The 18,277-nt window shown below is 46.0% G+C and overlaps 1 protein-coding gene across 1 annotated transcript; it reads left to right on the top strand.

Annotated features, from left to right (window-relative positions):
• The first annotated feature begins 359 nt into the window (after positions 1-359).
• Positions 360-17,126, top strand: LOC142575723 (uncharacterized). Its single transcript, XM_075685305.1, has 2 exons — positions 360-680; positions 14,859-17,126. The coding sequence occupies exon 2, from the start codon at positions 15,162-15,164 to the stop codon at positions 16,212-16,214; it is 1,053 nt and encodes a 350-aa protein (XP_075541420.1). The 5' UTR covers positions 360-680; positions 14,859-15,161; the 3' UTR covers positions 16,215-17,126.
• Positions 17,127-18,277: the final 1,151 nt, after the last annotated feature.

Raw genomic sequence — 18,277 nt, 5'->3', positions numbered from 1 at the left:
CAAATGGAGACCCTAAGCCACTCTGCTCCTCCACCACCACCCGCTGCACGGCTGAGCCACTCGTTTCAAGCACAGCACACCTAACACACATTCAGCACTGAACAGTGGGCGGTCGACGCAGTCGCATTTACATGACTTGTAGCGAGCAGCACATCCCTCGATGTCCGTTAAGCAAAGTCGGACACGGCGACGCCACATCGCGGTTCGCAGAACTTCGCTGCCGATGCGCTAGGCCACTTCGACATTTCAATTGTCAAGCAAGCACGGGTCACACAACGCAGATTCTCTACTGCCAGAGCTCACCGAGGCGAAAGCCGCACTGCCGCACCACCACTACTCGCGGCTTTCCGCCAAGTAACGCAGAACCTACAACCAACACACAAGCAACGCACATACAATGACATGAGCAATGTTGAACAACGCGGGGTCCAGAGAACGATCACGCCGAGGACGAACACGCCACGGCGTCGCTCGGCGCCAGCATCGCGCTTCTCAAAAATCCCTAAACGATGCTGTCCCTAGGCACCTAGGATCAGGTCACGTGAGGGATTTTTGTACGACAAATAGACGCACGCCGCCGAATGCGCGCGTGTTTCGATACCGGATTTCGTGTGTGCGGCTGGGTTGTTTCTGCTGTTTCGAAGACCAATGCTCCCTACCTCGTCTGCAAAATGACAAGCGTGAGTACCGGTAGAGGCAGTAGTACTAAACGCCCTGCCTATATGCAACAGCCTCTCGCCTGTGAGCAAGGCTAGTTAGCATCGTGCAAGCGATCTCGATCGGTGCGATATAAAGGACTTCTCCGCGGTAACGCTGAGCTTAAGGTCTATTCGATTCAGCCAAGTTTCTCTGCACCTGTTCACAGTGCGCTGCGCCTAAGCCTTTGATTCCCCTGAGGTGCAGGGGTGCACCCTGCACACCCGTGTACGAATGAAAGGCAAGGTGCAAGGCAAGGTGTCGCCGCGGTGCAATGCACCCTTGAACCCTGCAGCGAGTGGGTGCAGCCCGGCACACCATAATTGGCACCCCCTGCACCTTTTTGTTTATGGTGCCGTGCACCTTTTGCTGAATCGAACAAACCTTTAGTGTCACCTACTACACCCCTCCCCCCTTTTATTGGCTTCTGGATTGGATTGGCGCGCCTTGCTACGTGTTTGCGCAATGCTTCACGGCATTGCTGCGCGCTTACACGGTACGCCCACGGCGCAGCACTTCCGCGCTAAACGACGCTCACTTCGTCTGTGTATGTAAGCACGAGCAGCGAGCGATGTTTTAAAAGCCCAGTGCAAACAGCAGGCGCACACCAAGTCTGTGCGCCTGCACCAAGCCACGCCGAATCAATCCAGAGGAAAGGAAAGCAGCGACGTGCGATCACCAATCTGCGCTCGGAAAAGCGCGCGCAAGCATGTAGCGAGCCGCGCCAATCCAATAAAGAAGCCAGAGTAATGGGTACAGTTAAAGTAGGATTCTAGCCACCCTAGTTAAAGTGTACTAGAAGAGGCACTTTAGTACAGTGTACTAGAATAGGGGCAGTGTGTTCAGACGGCGGAGCGCGCCACGCACTGCTTTGAAGCCGGGAGCGTAGAGAGGTCCCGGATGTATGCAGCGGCGCTAGGGTGGATTCTAGCCACCCCAGTGGCGCTGCAGTCGCATGTACGGACGCGTTCTCGATGTGTTGCGGCCGGTTGCAGCGTGCTTGCTCTGAAGCACTGTGAACGAGTTTCTCGAGTTTCTGTCTCGCTAGGAGTCGCATGCGAAATGACTTGGCGGCTTCTTGAGCCAGTCGACGGTAGATGGGCTCCGTGTGTCATTGTGCAGCACTTTGGCTGTTAGAACACTTGGAAGGAGAGGGTTGTAAATATCTGTTGACCCTATTGACATCTAGACTAAGCCAAGTTGGAGAACTTCTTTGGTATTGTGGGGTAGTCGTGCGGATCCAACGATCACTCAACGCCGTCTCAATTTTTTATTGTGAATAGCCTGTCTTTTTATAACTTGGCGAAGGCAAAGCAAACGGAACACAGAGGCCAGTGAAGACTTGGTATCGCTACTTCACTTACCTGATAATCCTGGCAAGGAAGGGGACGTTGCGTCACTTCATGAGTTAGTTGAAGCTAGAAATCTGACGCTTGTAAAGCAAAGGCTAAACGTACAGTACTCCGGCAGAGCGCTGGGCTTATGTGAAGGAAAGGAGCGATGACCGCCTCATCCATTATATAGCAAGGTATGGGGCTCTTGCATTGCCCAGGGGGCGCTGCGAAAAAGGTGATAAAAAGCGCCCTCTGTCCTAAAATGGGTCGTACCAAGCTCGGTCGTCTGCTTCGGAAAGCACGTTTACAACATGGACCCGCCACTTTCGGTTGTGTTGTATCACGGCCTGCAGCGAATATCGGGCGCCGAAGATTTTTTTCAGGGGTGGCACGCTGCGTAAAGGCAAGAAATTATGCAGTGCCGAATACGTGTACGCCGTTCAAGAATTAAGCGGCGAAATTTTAGCGCGGTGTCAATCGCAAGTGAAGCGAGTCGCGTACGAAGTGAAACTTCAGGTAAGGTTTGCACGCTGCTAGATTCAGGCGCACAAACGCGAGGAAATGCTTGCTATAAATGAATCCACAGCAGCGATAAGCAGACATCATGTGTACGGAACTGCTCGAGCACACGACGGTACGCGCCGCGATGTACGCACTGCTCGAGCGCACGATCGTACGCGCCGCGACGGCAGCGGTCTTCCGACATGCCGCGAAACGGCGGGCCTCCTGCAATCTTTGTTGACTGCATGCCGCTAAACAAGTAGTTATGCCTGCGTTTAATAGCGGCCATCTGTCCCTTTTAGTAAATGGTAATAACTGATGCAATGCATATGAGCTCGCACGTACGTGCGAATCGCGCTGCTCGCTTGATGTGGCTTTTAATGACAGCGCTCGAACATCGATCTGCTGTAATCAATATTACCTTGCTGCGCTGCCTCGATCAACATGCTGGCTCGAGGTCAAGTATGAGCACATTCAACTCTCTATCTCTAACCTGTGCTGCTCGTAGTGGGGTAGTGAATTGTCATCGAATCAGCCCGGCCATTTGTGGTCATTTGCACACACCTGGTCACTTCACCACTTCGCATTGGTCGAATTGTTAATTAATCGCTGTGGCCGGGTCGCGAATCGTGAATTACCAGCCATGCCTGCTGCCATGTCGGTCTGCTGTCGGGACTGTAGGTGCAAAAGACCGAAATTTAGAACGCGGATAATCAAGCAAGCTTCAAGATAGGCGAAGCAGTCAGCATGGCGCGAAGTTTCGCTTACTCAGCGCGACGAACTGCAGCTATGCAGCGCGCCCGTCGCTCCACTTCGTGAGGCCTTGAAGGAAAACGGTAGAATCTGATGTTGGGATTCAGGCCTTCTTGTTCATGGCAGCCCACGACGCAGAAGTAATGACGGTGACGCCTTTTCGAGGCTGGGTTAGGTATCTCGGGATCGGCGTCACCGATTCCTTCTGCTCCCAGCATTACGTCCCACGGCACACGGAGAGTCCGTTTTCGTTAAAGTATAGCCTGCGGCGAGCTCGCAGCGTCGTCGGCATGGTCTGTGAGAAGTGACGAGTCTTTTCGCACTCGCAACAGGGCAGAAAAAAGTGCGAATCGAAGCAAAACTCGGCCTAGAAACGTGCTTCGCCACAGCCAGGGTAAAGGGAAGCTGAAACACTTTTCGAAAAAAATGAGTTCTCTGCGGCATTCTACAGTTTTGAGTCCCCTGAACACGAATATCTGGTTCAAAAAGGGCGGAAACAAACGCAAGCGGCTGTTTTTTCAAGAAAACGCGCACCAGCGCCTCAGGGCATCGCGCGAACACCGCTGCTGCCCGTGATTGGTCGGGGCCGCTGTGACGTCAATCGCGGCAGTCGCCGGTCGGTGCCGCCGCATGCCGCCGTTTCAGAGCGTAGCACGCTCTTCTGTTCTGGCTTCATAGCTGAGTTGTAAGCATTATGGAATGTTCTCGCTGTCTCGGACAGCTTGTATTTTCGCCGTACATGTTCGAACCGACAGACGATAAGGAAAACGATGGCGGTAACGGCGGCAACGACGATGTTGAGTGTGCCAACAGCGAGAGCTATTTGTGCACCTTCTCGTGCGTTGGAAATCTTAGCTGGTACGTATGTTTTTTTTTCCATGTAGCTGCACGTTCCAATGACGGGAGAAAAAATGCGCTAAAGTGTCACTGGGAACTTGCTGCTGGAAGAATGCCGAAGCACTAACTTCTCATTAGATTGTAAACACGGGTGCAATTCCGCGATGTCAAGCACCCTGCCGCTGCTTGTCTAAAGTCCCGTGGTTTTTTGAGTGTTGATACACGATCGCGAACATAAGTGCCGCGTTTCAAACCGCGCTCATGCAGTGCTGCGAGGTACAGTCACGGAAGTTGCTTATCATACACATCCAGAGATGGCCAGAGGTATTATATGTGCAATATTCATACTATGGTTCGACGACTTTGCGATTGTGGCTCGATCAAGAATCGGTATGCGTGCTCCATGCTAGTGTTGACATATATTCGGCAGTTTTAGCACCGCGGTGTGGTAAACACGATAACTGCAACCGTACTACGTCGAATGTAACTAGGCAAGCCTATACTCCATTTCATACCTCAGGTGCAACGCTGTGGAAGCTACGTACGAAGTCCGGTCACCAAAATTTATTACTGCGCGCTTTTCCGTCTATGCTTCGCAGCGTGCCAGCGGCGTTTGCTCGCGCGAGCATGCACGTGAACCTGCCGCGACGGGCAGCTTCACGAAAGAACATTTCACGAAAATCGCAAAAGAAAAGAAACGTGAGGGGCGGCGGCGGCAGATATCTCGTAGCATCGTTCAGTAAAGCGCAGGACGGAAAGACGCATGACAGCACGCCGGTCCGGCAGCTCGGTCGCCGCGAATGACGTCACTCTCGCCGGTTCTCTCCTCTGGCAACCACCTCACCCGGCGCTCCGGGAAGCGATGGGGGCGTGTCCGCGGGGGTGATTTAGAAAGCGATTTCCGCCCCTTATATTACCAAAACTAAGAAAAAAATTCGGAACCGTAAATTATTAGGTCTGTTCTTCCCAATCCCAGCAATTCATGGAAATTAAAACCGTTTCAGCTTCCCTTTAATACGACCCAAGCTGGTACGACCCAGATGTCGTTTCCCGCGCCGCCACCAGGTGCCGCTACTATACCTCAAACTCCAGCGCAAGACGCCCATATCGCGTAGAAATTTTTTTACTCGCTACAAATGTGAGGACTGCCGCTCTCTTCTTTTGCAGAACTTTAGTGTCAGTAGCATAGTCTCAAAATTCACGAAATTTGTGACAGGGGAGGCTTGCTGTATTCCTCCAAGTTGCTTTTTGAAGCAGTAAAGAAACTTGAGGGAATATTTACAACCTTCAGCCAAAAGGAGCTTTGCAGCGGCGGCATAATCGATGTCATGATTATAGTGAAAGCTAAGTTTGCCACTGTTCTTAGCAGGCTGGTGCAACATGCATGCTGACACTTCGTGTTTTTTTTATATAACTGCACAACTTTTTCTGGTGCATTCCAGAAGCTAATTTTGTTAATACTATTAAGAAATGAATTAAGGAATTCAGTTAGCCATATTAATTCCGCTGTATGTCTCCATTGTTCGGGTACTCGCATTGTTTTTCTGTGTTTTCGCATACTGTGTCTAGTTTTTCAGGGATCCCTTTTACTTGGCGTCTTTCCTACCTGTTTGATTCCTTTCATAGAAATATAGGATGTCGGTGTGTCTCATACTTGCACATGAACCTGACGTTCGGGAGCACTTCGTGACGTAAATAAAGAAAAAAACATGCACGAATAAACTGCTTGGCAAATGTAGTTGTTGCGGGATTTCGCGAAGCAGAATGAAAGAACGAGGGACAAATGTTTACCGCGAAAGAGGCTAAATGCCAAGCAGGGAAGGTCTAAATGGCTTTGGGCTACGTACGCTATGTATATACATATTGTTTTGCCTTCTCTTCTGCAACAGCGGCTGAGGAACTAAGCGCTTGATGTTGGGTCGCAGATGTCGCGGTCACTTTTTTATGAATGAGAACCGCAAAAAAAAAAAAATGCGTGCGTCTGGAATCCGAATTGCATCAAATCAATTCGAAGCGCTTTACTACGGTGCTGCTTCCAGCTCGAGTGTTGCTTGCGGATATTAAACCCATTAATAAATCGGTTTTCTTTTTCCATCCAAATAATATCTGGTTACGTGGTAGCGTGGCTCAAAACAGATTTAATGGCTTTACGCCACTACGATCGGTCTCTGCAATATCTTTGCTGTCAGGTTAATAAATCCGTCTAATGGGCATTGAGATGCCCTAGGAGTGCACATATAATTCATCTCTTATATCAAGTGAGTTTCAGGCATGCATCTTAACATACGCCGAGCATTTGCACCTCTATTCGACTGCGGCAGAAAATGATTACAATAATATTAACGCGCATTGCAAGCGCTGCGCCATCGGTTCCGTACAGCCCATATTCCTATAGCGCCATCTTGTGCTATCTACATGAAGCGCATCAGCGGCGAGCCCTTCCTAAACACACTGCCCTTATTCTAGTGCACTGTAGTAATAGGTGATGCTAAGCTCAGTGTTACCCTTCGCCACTCGTTTCGGGATACCACACAGAGGTCGCTCTCCGTGACTGAAGTTCAGAGAAGCTGCCCTCGACACACTGAAAAAAAAACGACAAATTCCCAGAGAAATAACAAGGTAAATATACCTGGTAGCGAAGCTTCCATAGAAGCCCATGCGTTCAAAACATGGCGGTCCATCTGCGGTTCATGGGGCTTAGCGCCATCTGTATGTGGTGGGGACACTTCCGGCGGAAAAAAAATAATGTGACGCCATGTCCGTTAAAAGCAGAAGTGACGTCATTTTGCTTTCGAAGGCGCGAAATTTGTTTTGTTGTCCTTCCTTTGGAGCTATATATTCAAATGCCCCGCCATTCGACTTGATGGGCGTTCCGAGCTTTCAGCGTGGAAAGCGATGCAGGAAAAGGCCAGCCAAACGGTTGTCGAAATCGCATCCCTGCACAGAACATACTTTCTTTGGAGGCTGACGAAAGCTTTAGGTGTAGAGCGCTGATCCTATTGTTGGATGCCAAGCCCGTCGGCCAGCGTAGTCGCACGAAAACAACTACACAATTATCTGGCGGTCGTAACTCACTACTTTTGACTGAACAGATTATGAAGCGATGAAGCTACCCGCGCCACCAAATTCAGACAAACTTCGACAAGCAAGAAAGTACAAACTGTGAGGGGGGCGTATTTCAACAGGTGACCTTTACGAGTGCGCCCTTCTGCCCATTTCAAGACGTGCATTGCATTGCGAGTGATAGTGGCGTCAACGCCCCCTGTAGCGATAGACGCTGAAAAGAAATGCATTTATTAATAATAATAAAATGAAACTTGTATTTTCTTAACTCCTCACGAATATATAAAATTGACTAGGAATTTTATTTTCATTGAATGAATCTAACTGTGTCTCGTTTGAATTAACAAACGCGTTTTTCTTTCCCAATGTTTGTTCCCTCCAAACATAGTCGCGCTTCAATCGCTTCTCCCATAACCCCCCATGCTGATGTCGGTGACAATCTGTACTGAACCGCTTTTCGCCCGAAGCTTCGCGACCTATTTGAATCGACCTTGGAAATAACGTGAAACCTATCAGACGATTTTACTGCTAATATAATGTAATGAAAAAAAAACTTTATTAGGCAAGTTGATGGCACGCTGGTGTATGTTAGGGAAAAGGGTGAATGGGAACGAATCAAGTTCAATCGTTACGCCCCTTCCGAGTGAAAAATAATCGGTTGGCAACATTACTTAGCGAAAAGGTTGAATTTCAATTTAGCTAAATTTTGATCTAACGAAGTGCCGATCTTACCGAGCTCGCTTTATCGAGGTTTAACTGTATTGTCATTCAATGGCGCCTGTTGCGACACTTTTTCATCAGCTATTTAAGTTTTGAAGGAAGTGCTAAAAATATTTTATGATTCCGTGCCTTCATTGCTGGAACTACAGTGCCAGCAGTTCTGCAGCTTGCAGTGGAGTTTATTTCTCAGGTGACGTGTGTGAAAATTCATCTTAAGCAGGCTGCCCTGTACAAAATGTTAACATGCAAGGAGATATAGAACTCCCCTGCTTGTTTTGATCTTTAGTGGTGTCTCCGCCTGCCCATCACTATTATCCCAAAATCTTTTGCAAGGAAACTGCAAAGAACGAAATGTTCTCCTTCTTCTGGAAGGACATTAGCTCACAGTCAACAGATTGGCAGTCCAGGATTATGCTTCTCAGCCACTCTGCTCATACATCAGGGGAGAATAATTATCTTAGAGAGCAGGATGGTGCCAGCAGCTGCCATGACTTTTCAACGCCCGCTCAACATATGTGTATTGCATAGAGCTGGCGTCTGTACCTTCATAGTCAAGCATGTAGCTTTCCCAGTTGTGGAAGTGGTCCTAAATGAAGTTCTTTTCATTTACACATAATGACAATGATTGTAGAGCACTGCTTGTCCTCATTTTGACTGTATGGTGCTGATATCCTTTTAATTAAATGTTAGCGTAAGGCCTATAATGGGGCAGCCAAAATGTAAGTTTTAGAAAAGCTGGACGAAGAAGCTAAAGTCTTGTTTTAGTAAAAAAGCAGTGGCTCATTCCATCTGCACGTTCTCTGCACTTATTTCAGGTACACTTTTAGACAGGCTTTTTGTAGCTTGAGTAGCATCCATGACACCTTTTGTGCAATTAGTTCTGCAGACTTGCTGTTCTTAAGTATGGTAAAGTCAGATATTCTGTCATTCTTGAAGGGGAGAGGGTACAATATATGATCATGGCCATTGCGAAAACAAATTTTTAAATAAATCAACCATAGTACAGTGAGAGAGTTCATGGCGGATGCTGTCCCTGTTCTTAGTTTTCTTAGAGCTGATGGTTATGCTTGCGCAAGAAGCAGCAAAACTCTTCACTGCAAGTACAGTGCCACTGCTTCACTGCTTGTCCTCATTTTGACTGTATGGTGCTGATATCCTTTTAATTCAATGTTAGCGTAAGGCCTATAATGGGGCAGCCAAAATGTAAGTTTTAGAAAAGCTGGACGAAGAAGCTAAAGTCTTGTTTTAGTAAAAAAGCAGTGGCTCATTCCATCTGCACGTTCTCTACACTTATTTCAGGTACACTTTTAGACAGGCTTTTTGTAGCTTGAGTAGCATCCATGACACCTTTTGTGCAATTAGTTCTGCAGACTTGCTGTTCTTAAGTATGGTAATTCTTTAATTCAGTCAGATATTCTGTCATTCTTGAAGGGGAGAGGGTACAATATATGATCATGGCCATTGCGAGAACAAATTTTTAAATAAATCAACCATAGCACAGTGAGAGAGTTCATGGCGGGTGCTGTCCCTGTTCTTAGTTTTCTTAGAGTTGATGGTTACGCTTGCGCAAGAAGCAGCAAAACTCTTCACTATCCTCTGCCCCTGAAAAGCGTGTAATTTGAGTCTGCTGAGTCGACAAAAGCTCAATTAAAGAAAATGCTAGACAGGTCAGTGTGTTACTGAGTTGTTTGAAAGCTTAATTCAACAGATATTTATGTTCTGATGTACCTCTGTGGTCTGCCCAGTCTTCCATAGCAGTCATGATGATTAATCTTGATGAACAAGCACAAGCTCCATAATTTAGATTGTTCGAAGCTTGAGCTTGAACACTTGCATGGTGTGCAGAAAGGCGGCTCAGTAGATGCTCTCTCTGCCATGTTTTCCAAAATTGCTCAACGAACTGTGCCATGACAGCATCTTCTCGTCACTGTGGATTTTGGAACTGAAATGTCTGTCTCTTTGTGATAGAGAAAGCCTTTTGAGTCGCTTACCATTAGAGAAATGGGCTGGTGTAACCACTTTCATTTTCTCTGGTGACAAGGACGTTTAAGTGAGGGGCCTGCGTTTCATTACTACATTTACCTGATACAACACTATCCCAAATTCTTGAGGCATCAGCTTCACCTTGCTGAGAACCTTCTGGAGGCTGGAACTGCAGTTCTTAACATCCTCTCCCAAAAGCCTCCCTACCGTGCTGCCTTTTCTGTAATAAGCTTCCACTCAAACCTCCTTTGAGAGCAGTACTGTTGAACAATGCACTTGTTTTGCGAGAGTTGCACTGAATTTCAGACACTCTGCTGACCAACGAAATGCTGCCATTGGAATGGTGATCCTCTGATGCAATGCAGCGTGACTGTAGAATTGGTTCAAAAAGGTTAGACATATTTTGTGCCTTGAGGGAGCTAATCATGAACTCCACCAACTTGGCTTCTAGCAATGTACCAAGAAAGTTGCAGTCTCGGTGGCAGGATCTTCTGTATATTTGGTACTCTTGATTTGGCCATTACACAAGCACAGCGGACATGCACTCATGTTCAAAATACCTGAAACAATGTGTAGGCTCCATAAGCTTTCTAGTTGGTACTACAAAACATGTGCACTTGAACGGTTTGATTTCCTGGCTCAGCATTCACCCAACAAGGGACAGCCTGGGCACGAATACGTTGCGGCTCTGAGCACTAGTTCCCCCACTTTCTGGAGTTCTCGCGGCTCGCTGTCTCAACCAATTTTTCATTGTCGCAGCTCTTAAAACAGTAGCTTCGCTTAAATACTGAAATTGGCAGTCATTCCAAGGGGGTCAAATATTCTTGATACTGTCTACAGAACAGACCTCTTGCATGGTTTGCGTTCTGTCTGGAGAAACCCAAGTGCAGATCTTGAGGCAACTGTCAAAACTTGTGTCCAGGGTCCCATAATATTTTGAGCAGGAATGGCAGTTTTATTGGCTGCAACAATTGGCTCATGGTGAGACTGCGATGGCCATTTCCTCAGCCGCATACCCATCGACTCAATCGGGGCGTTAACTTCTCTACAGTTGTCGTGCTTCTTCCTCTGTTGCACGTCTAATGCGGAGGCCAAGTACATGGAAAGATTGAGCTAGTAGCCTGGCTGTCACTTATAGTAGGCCTTACACAGATATGATGTGTTGCCGCAGAATAACATTTAGCATGAATAGGCTTTTTGCGGTCCTAAAGAGATGTCTGATTATTCTCAACTCATTGCACAGTATCTCTTCTTTCTTGATATTCATCTGTAGCAAGGCTTTTAATTATTTGTCCAAAAACGTGTGAGAGGAGCAACAAAGTGAGTCAGAAGATTAGGTCCTTTTTCTAAGCATTTGTTCAATGATGCAAGTGAGGTCTATATGCTGACTCTTCGAAGATCATCCATACTCTTGTAGTGGTTGACTCGCTATGTACGACAGCATGATGTGGAATGTAATGAATACAAGACATGGTGAACCACTTCTTTCTGGTCTACATTCAGCAAGGCATGTCCTCATATAAATGTTAATGGTTCATCCATGTTCCGCAGCGAAATCCCTATTAAACTCGCTTTAAAGCTTCTCTTTGATTGCTATCTAGCTGCTCACAATCTTTCCACGAGAAGGCTACCTCATAGCGACCGCCGTCAAATCCAACTTTGCTTTGAAACAGTACAAGGACTGATGAAAGCATTGAGTTTTTCTAAACTGTCCTCGTCTGTAAAAATTCCCATGCTCTCAAATTCCCAGAACTTTTGCCGTGCATGGCGTCAGCACCTGGCGCACCCGGGCCATCAGCATCCGCGACACCGCAACCGTCAGTCATCTTGACTTCTTTCAGTCATCTTCATCTTGGCACCTTCTCTAGTAACGGCACCGACAAAGTCAACATCGAAGAATGACTTGGCATATACGAACGCGTCACTGCACACAACCGATGGGACCCGACAGTGATGCTCGCAAGGCCTGTCCATCGGTCAGCATGGCAGGACGGCCGAAGACATGCCCGCTGCGGAGTTCCGTCTTTTGCAATACCCAGCACCTCCACCAAAAATGAAACGGGCAGAGATATAAGGTTAAATGGGACCGTGATTACTCTGCAGAAGATATGACCGGTAAAACCAGTATGGCCGAACGTTAGGTTAGCCCCACTACGTCGTATCTTACGTCGTGTCTCGTCGTCGTCTGTCGATCGTCGTCTTTGTCCCTCCCCTGGCACCGTGGCATAATGTTCCATCATTTTACAGCATATATATGTCAACAATATCAGTTGGTAGTTTTCTGCCATGTTTTTGTTGACGTCTTTGAAAATTGGTATGACTGGCAGTTTCCAATCTTGTGGAATCTGACCAGTCATTAAAGATTCATGAAAAATATGGAATAAAAACCTGCTCAGAGACAGCGTTCTTTAGTAATTTAGAGTTAATATTGTCAGTACCTGCTGACGACGAAACTTTTTAATTATTAATAAGTGCTGATCAATACCATCAATTAACAGCCTTACACCATGATGTATGCAAAGGGTTGACCATTATTTTAAAAGTTGGGTTCTTTTTATCCCGAATGCCTTATTTATGCGCATAAACTGGCGTCAGCTATATCAACTGCCTATTTCAGTTAAAATTACACTATATGGTTTTGTGCCGAATTTGCCTTGATAATCTAAATAAAAGAAAGATTGACGTAGGTTCGACATTGTGCCAGAAGTGCTAGTTGCTGTGCAAAATCAGCTTCTTGCTGATGCTAAGATCTGCGCCAGAAGGTCAAATGGCTGTTCCATCACTGCACAAGGTACTTTACGTTTTCTCGTCAACGCAGCATAAACTGTGTTCCACTGCCTCGACTGTACTCTAGCCTCCAACTGGTGCCCTAAAGGACTGCTTCATGGTTTCAATTCAAAGTTGTAGTGAACGGATGGGTTTCGCAAGCAATAAGTGACTCATCGTCAGAACAGTCGGTGCCATTGGGAGAGATTTGTGCCGTATTATCGAATGAATGCTGCTGTAGGCCACTGTGGAACATTTATTGGCTTGGCTCTTGATCTTGAACAAGAACATATCCTCCGCGAAACTGCCGGTCAAGTATTCGAAAAGTATATACTATTGTTGGCCATACAGCATATTGCGTGTCCACCCATTCATTACCAAATACACTGCTGGTGCATCCCCTAAACGTGCAAAGTCATCGTCCTTTCTCACTGACCCAACTTTGCAGCAATAGGTTAGAGCATGTGATGTGTTGGCACCCTAAACAATACCTAGATGAAGACAACATGCTGTTTGGAGTCCAGCATTGTTTTATGGAAGGCTTTTACTGTCACAGCTTATTGCCTCATATAACGACTTAGCACTTAATACTAGGGAACAAATATAGGCAGGATTTTCTAGATTTTGCAAATGCCTTTGAATAAGTGCCTGAACATAAAGCTCCATGTAAGCTTTACACAGTCGAATGGACACCAAATCTGTCCATTTTATCAGAGCCTATATTGAAAACCGTGTTCAGTACGTCAAAGTCGGCAATCGTACTTGAGGTATTTCCTTTCACGTCAGGTGTAGTATAGAATAGGAGTCATTCTTGGGACCTTTTATGTTCCTAGTAGTCAATGACATAGCTAATATGGGTGGATGTATTGTACACAGTAGTTAAATCACAAGCTGACGAAACAGCTCAGAAATAACCTTGATAAGATTTGCCACTGGTGTGAAGGGTAGGAAATGAGCTTGAACATTAATTAGTGCTGTGTTATGAAAATAAGCAGCAAGGAGACACCTTTACCCTTTCCGTATTTTATTGGCAACAACACCTGACAATGTTTCTACCTATTAGTACCTCGAGGTAATTCTAACAGAACACATGAGGTGGGACGAGCATATCGAAAACATTTGCATGAGCGCTCTCAGCAGTTTGTGGACACAATTTCCACACAATTTGTCACAATTTCAAAGGAGCCCCTATACAGGTAAATGTATAGGGGTGTTCGCTATGCTGTCAGACCTAGCTATGAATATGCATAAGCATTGCAGGATCCATATGCCAATAAAATATTGTTAAATTAGAATTATTACAGCAAATAGCAGTCAGGTTCATCTGCAATTTCTGCAGAAAAACTGATAGTGTATCACAGATGCTGAGTACTCTCCATCTTGAATAGCTACACGGAAGACACGCTAGACAGGCTACAACTCTTGCATTTAGTGTACAACAGAGCCCAGCATTATGGAATAATTTTACTTGTGTCCTGCTTCTTGTGCCAGCATTCGTCAGTACCACAGCAGAATGGTACAGGAGCTATGTGCTGTGAATAATGCTTATAGATAATAACTTTTTTCTAAAACAAAGAATGAAATGAATAGCCTAAGATAGTTGTTGAAAGTAGATATGTTGTCATATTTCTGATTTGTATTGTTTGGCTATAATATTGTTTTCCAATGTTTGTGTTTTTGTCCCTTAATTGCATTTTTTGTACATTCATTCCTCCTTGGACTCAAGTGAGTCGGCAGCATTTATAAATAAATTTCAGAAATGTAACTATTTACCACAACAGACAATACCGCGAAACCTAGTTCGAGATGAAGTGCTGCTGTTCTTAATTTGGTCATCAGGCCCATGACGGTATTACTGAATGTTTGGGCTTTCGTATTTGACTGAAATGGCAGCTTGCACTAATACCATGCTCCTAGTCTTCTCACTATACTTACAGTTAAGATGATGTAAGCAAAAATTTGTGCAAATTCATAAACTTGGCCATTGAGCAATCATATATATACATTTATATTTTCCAAATCAAAATGGTTGACCTGCTGTGCTCTGATTTGATCTGAAATCACTACCGAGACATTGAATGAAGAAAAGGCTGATCTTTACCACTACTATCTATGTAATTTTATTTCTTTGGCATTTTATAATTACATTTTTGTATTTAAGTGAAAAATATTACTCGGATAACCTGTCTTGTTTTCTTGATGCAGCATTGAAGCATTCCAGCTGTCCAGCAAATGCAGATGGTGCAGTTACATGAAGGATACTGCCACTGCTGTAACCCCTGTGTCTATGAGGTGGATAAACTGTGATCTGAAGTGCTCACCAGGATCCATGCAAGCCAGCGTGTGTTTGAATTCCGTTTGTGCCCTCGGAGCTTCTCGCAAACGTTCAAGCTGAAGCAACACCTGCATATTAACACAGCCAAAAGGCGATTTCAGTGCCCTTCATGATCTCAGAGCTTCCCACAAAAAGTTATTCTAAAGCAAGACCTGTGCATCCACAGAAGTGACATGTCATTTCATTGCCATTTATGCGCTAGGAGCTTCACAGGGAAGTCTACATTGAAGGAACACCTGTGTGCCCACACAGGCGAGAAGTGCCCTTCATGCCCTCAGAGCTTCTCACGAAAGAGTACTCTGGACCAACACCTGCACACCCACACAGGCGAAAAGCCATTTCAATGTGCTTCGTGCCCTCAGAGCTTCTCACAAAAGAGTCATCTGAACCGACACCTGCGCGCCCACACAGGAGAGAAGCCATTTCAATGCCCTTCATGCCCTCAGAGCTTCTCACGAAAGAGTACTCTGAACCAACACCTGCGCACCCACACAGGCGAGAAGCCATTTCAATGCCCTTTGTGCCCTCAGAGCTCCTCACGAAAGAGTACTCTGAACCAACACCTGCGCACCCACACAGGCGAGAAGCCATTTCAATGCCCTTTGTGCCCTCAGAGCTTCTCACAAAAAAGTCATCTGAACCAGCACCTGCACACCCACACAGGCAAAAAGCCATTTCAATGCCTTTCGTGCCCTCAGAGCTTCTCACAAAAGAGTCACCTGAACCAGCACATGTGCACACACACAGGAGAGAGGCCATTTCAATGCCCTGCGTGCCCTCAAAGCTTCTCAGTAAAGAGTACTCTGAACAAGCACCTGTGCACCCACACCGGCGAGAGGCCATTTCAGTGCCCTGCCTGCCCTCAAAGCTTCTCACGAAAGAGCCATCTGAACCGGCACCTGCGCACCCACACAGGCGAAAAGCCATTTCAATGCCCTTCGTGCCCTCATAGGTTCTCACAAAAGAGTTATCTGAACCAGCACCTGCGCACCCACACAGGCGAGAAGCCATTTCAATGCCCTTCGTGCCCTCAGAGCTTCTCACAAAAGAGTCATCTGAACCAGCACCTGCGCACCCACACAGGCGAGAAGCCATTTCAATGCCCTTCGTGCCCTCAGAGCTTCTCACAAAAGAGTCATCTGAACCAGCACCTGCGAACCCACACAGGCGAGAAGCCTTTCAATGCCCTTCGTGCCGTCGGAGCTTCTCCCAGAAGAGTGCTCTGAACCAACACTTGCGAACCCACACAAGAGAGAAGCCCTTTCAGTGTCCTTTGTGCCCTCAAAGCTTCTCACAGAAGTCGACATAGAACGTTCACCTGCACTTCCACTAATGTAGGAGGCTCTTTCAGAGCCATTCATGTCCTGAGAACTTCATGTGGAAATCTGCATTAAACCAACAGCCACGCATCCACACATGCAGGTGGCCATTTCAGTTCCCTGTATGTCCTCAGCAATCCTCAAAAGTTCTTACTGAAGGACCACATGTTCATCCACTCAGCGAGAGGCCATGTCAGTGCTCTTCATGTACTCGGATGTACTCATGGAAGTTCGCACTGAACTTCACTTCCACTAATGTGAGAGGCTGTTTCAGGGTCTTTCATGTCCTGAGAACTTTTCGTGGAAATCTGCACTGAACCAACACACGCTCATGCACACAAAATTCGTAGTGAAGGATCACCTGTGTATCCACTCAGGGAGACGCCATGTCAGGGCTCTTCATGTCCTCAGAGTTACTTGCAGAAGTTCACACTGAACTGACACATGCACAACCCACATAAGCGAGAGGGTGTTTCAGTGCCACTTCTACCGTCAAACCTTCGGGCATAAAAGCCACCTCAATAGGCACCTTGCCAACACAAGCGCACCTGACACGTGCAGTGCAGCAGTGCTGAGTTGTGTGCACTCCTCATTGTTCCTTCTTGCTTTTCATGTTTTCCTTGGTTTTTTCATCGAAGCTGAGTGTATGTGTACGCCTGTAGTTCTATACTAGTATTAAACATTCTAAGTCTTCACTTTTCATTATTATGACGTTTAAGTTATTTGTTGCAGACAAGCACTTCTTTCAGCATTGAAGTGTTTAACTGCTCTTTACTAAATCAGTTGTGGGCGTTTGTTTCAGCACACTAAAGTTTGGCATTGGGTTTTGTTAATTATTGATATTTCAATACTTACATTAATAGCATGTAATGTTTCAGTTCATTGCATTTATTGTGCTGAACACTTAAAGAGAATTTCAGTGGTTATTTACTATTGCTATGTAATGCAGTTAAAACAACCTTTTCTGAGGAATTGAAATTATGCAATTATGTGCTTTTTTTATTCCTACTAAGACTCAACTGGTTTCAATTATAGTAAATTCACTGGTATGAATTTTTTTGCTCGTAAAGATCCGTGCAGACCTTTGAGAACCTTGAAAAATGCTTCATAATAAAACATTGTTCTCATGGATTGAAGGCCCTTTAATTTTTATGCATCCTTAAACCTTTCAGTGTCGTTTCTTCCCCCCACATACTATAGAAGAAACAATGACTTAGTTTCAATTATTTGAAAGGGAAGAAATGACGGATAATGGCACATGCACTCTTAGTATGACAGTCACACTGTTTTCGTTTTCTATAACCCACTTAAAAAAGATTTATTAAATGAGAAAGACGGTCATTCTAAATGCACTGCTTGACCAAGTGGTCGCTGCGGTTGGGTGCATAATAAAAAAGGCAAGCAATGGAGATAAACACAACGATCTAGTACTCACCTTAACCGAATGTATTTGCATGAAAGAGTCAGCTTAGCTTTCCTCAGCTGTCTAGTCAGGCTATTCATTCTGAACTCAAGTAGATGTTTCAAAAGCCAGCAATATGGGCATAGCTCACATTCCTGTCATGGGAATCTCAATGTGCAAAGTGCTGAACATCAATATAAATTGAACAACTTATCAACAACAACTGTCAAAAGCAGGAATCACTGACCTGCAAGGCGTTCATTATATACAGATTCTGAAACGCATCGGTTTCGGCCTGCGATGGCACGGTAGCATGATTCTGCCAAAGCGGTGTTTGGATCGCGACGCTGGCGCGATCCGATGGGAACTCGGCGCTGACGCCCGTGGTTGTACCTGGGTCGCAAGCCCCAAGGGTAGCGTTGGCCTGGCGGCCTGGGGTACAACTGCAAGCATCCGAAGGTCCCGGCAAAGCATGAGTCGACAGGTAACAACGAAACAACTTGTTTATTTTAACATCGCAAAGAGTTGGCGGTCAGGTTTGACCGAAGTAGAGAGACGGGAGAGCACT

This window comes from Dermacentor variabilis, chromosome 3 (assembly GCF_050947875.1).
Source record: "Dermacentor variabilis isolate Ectoservices chromosome 3, ASM5094787v1, whole genome shotgun sequence".
Lineage (NCBI taxonomy): Eukaryota > Metazoa > Arthropoda > Arachnida > Ixodida > Ixodidae > Dermacentor > Dermacentor variabilis.
The sequence above is the reverse complement of the archived record's forward strand: the minus strand, read 5'-3'. Positions and strand labels throughout refer to the sequence as shown.

Excerpts from the sequence above, each read along its gene's own strand:
- LOC142575723 (XM_075685305.1), top strand. The coding sequence starts at position 15,162 with ATGTCATTTCATTGCCATTTATGCGCTAGGAGCTTCACAGGGAAGTCT.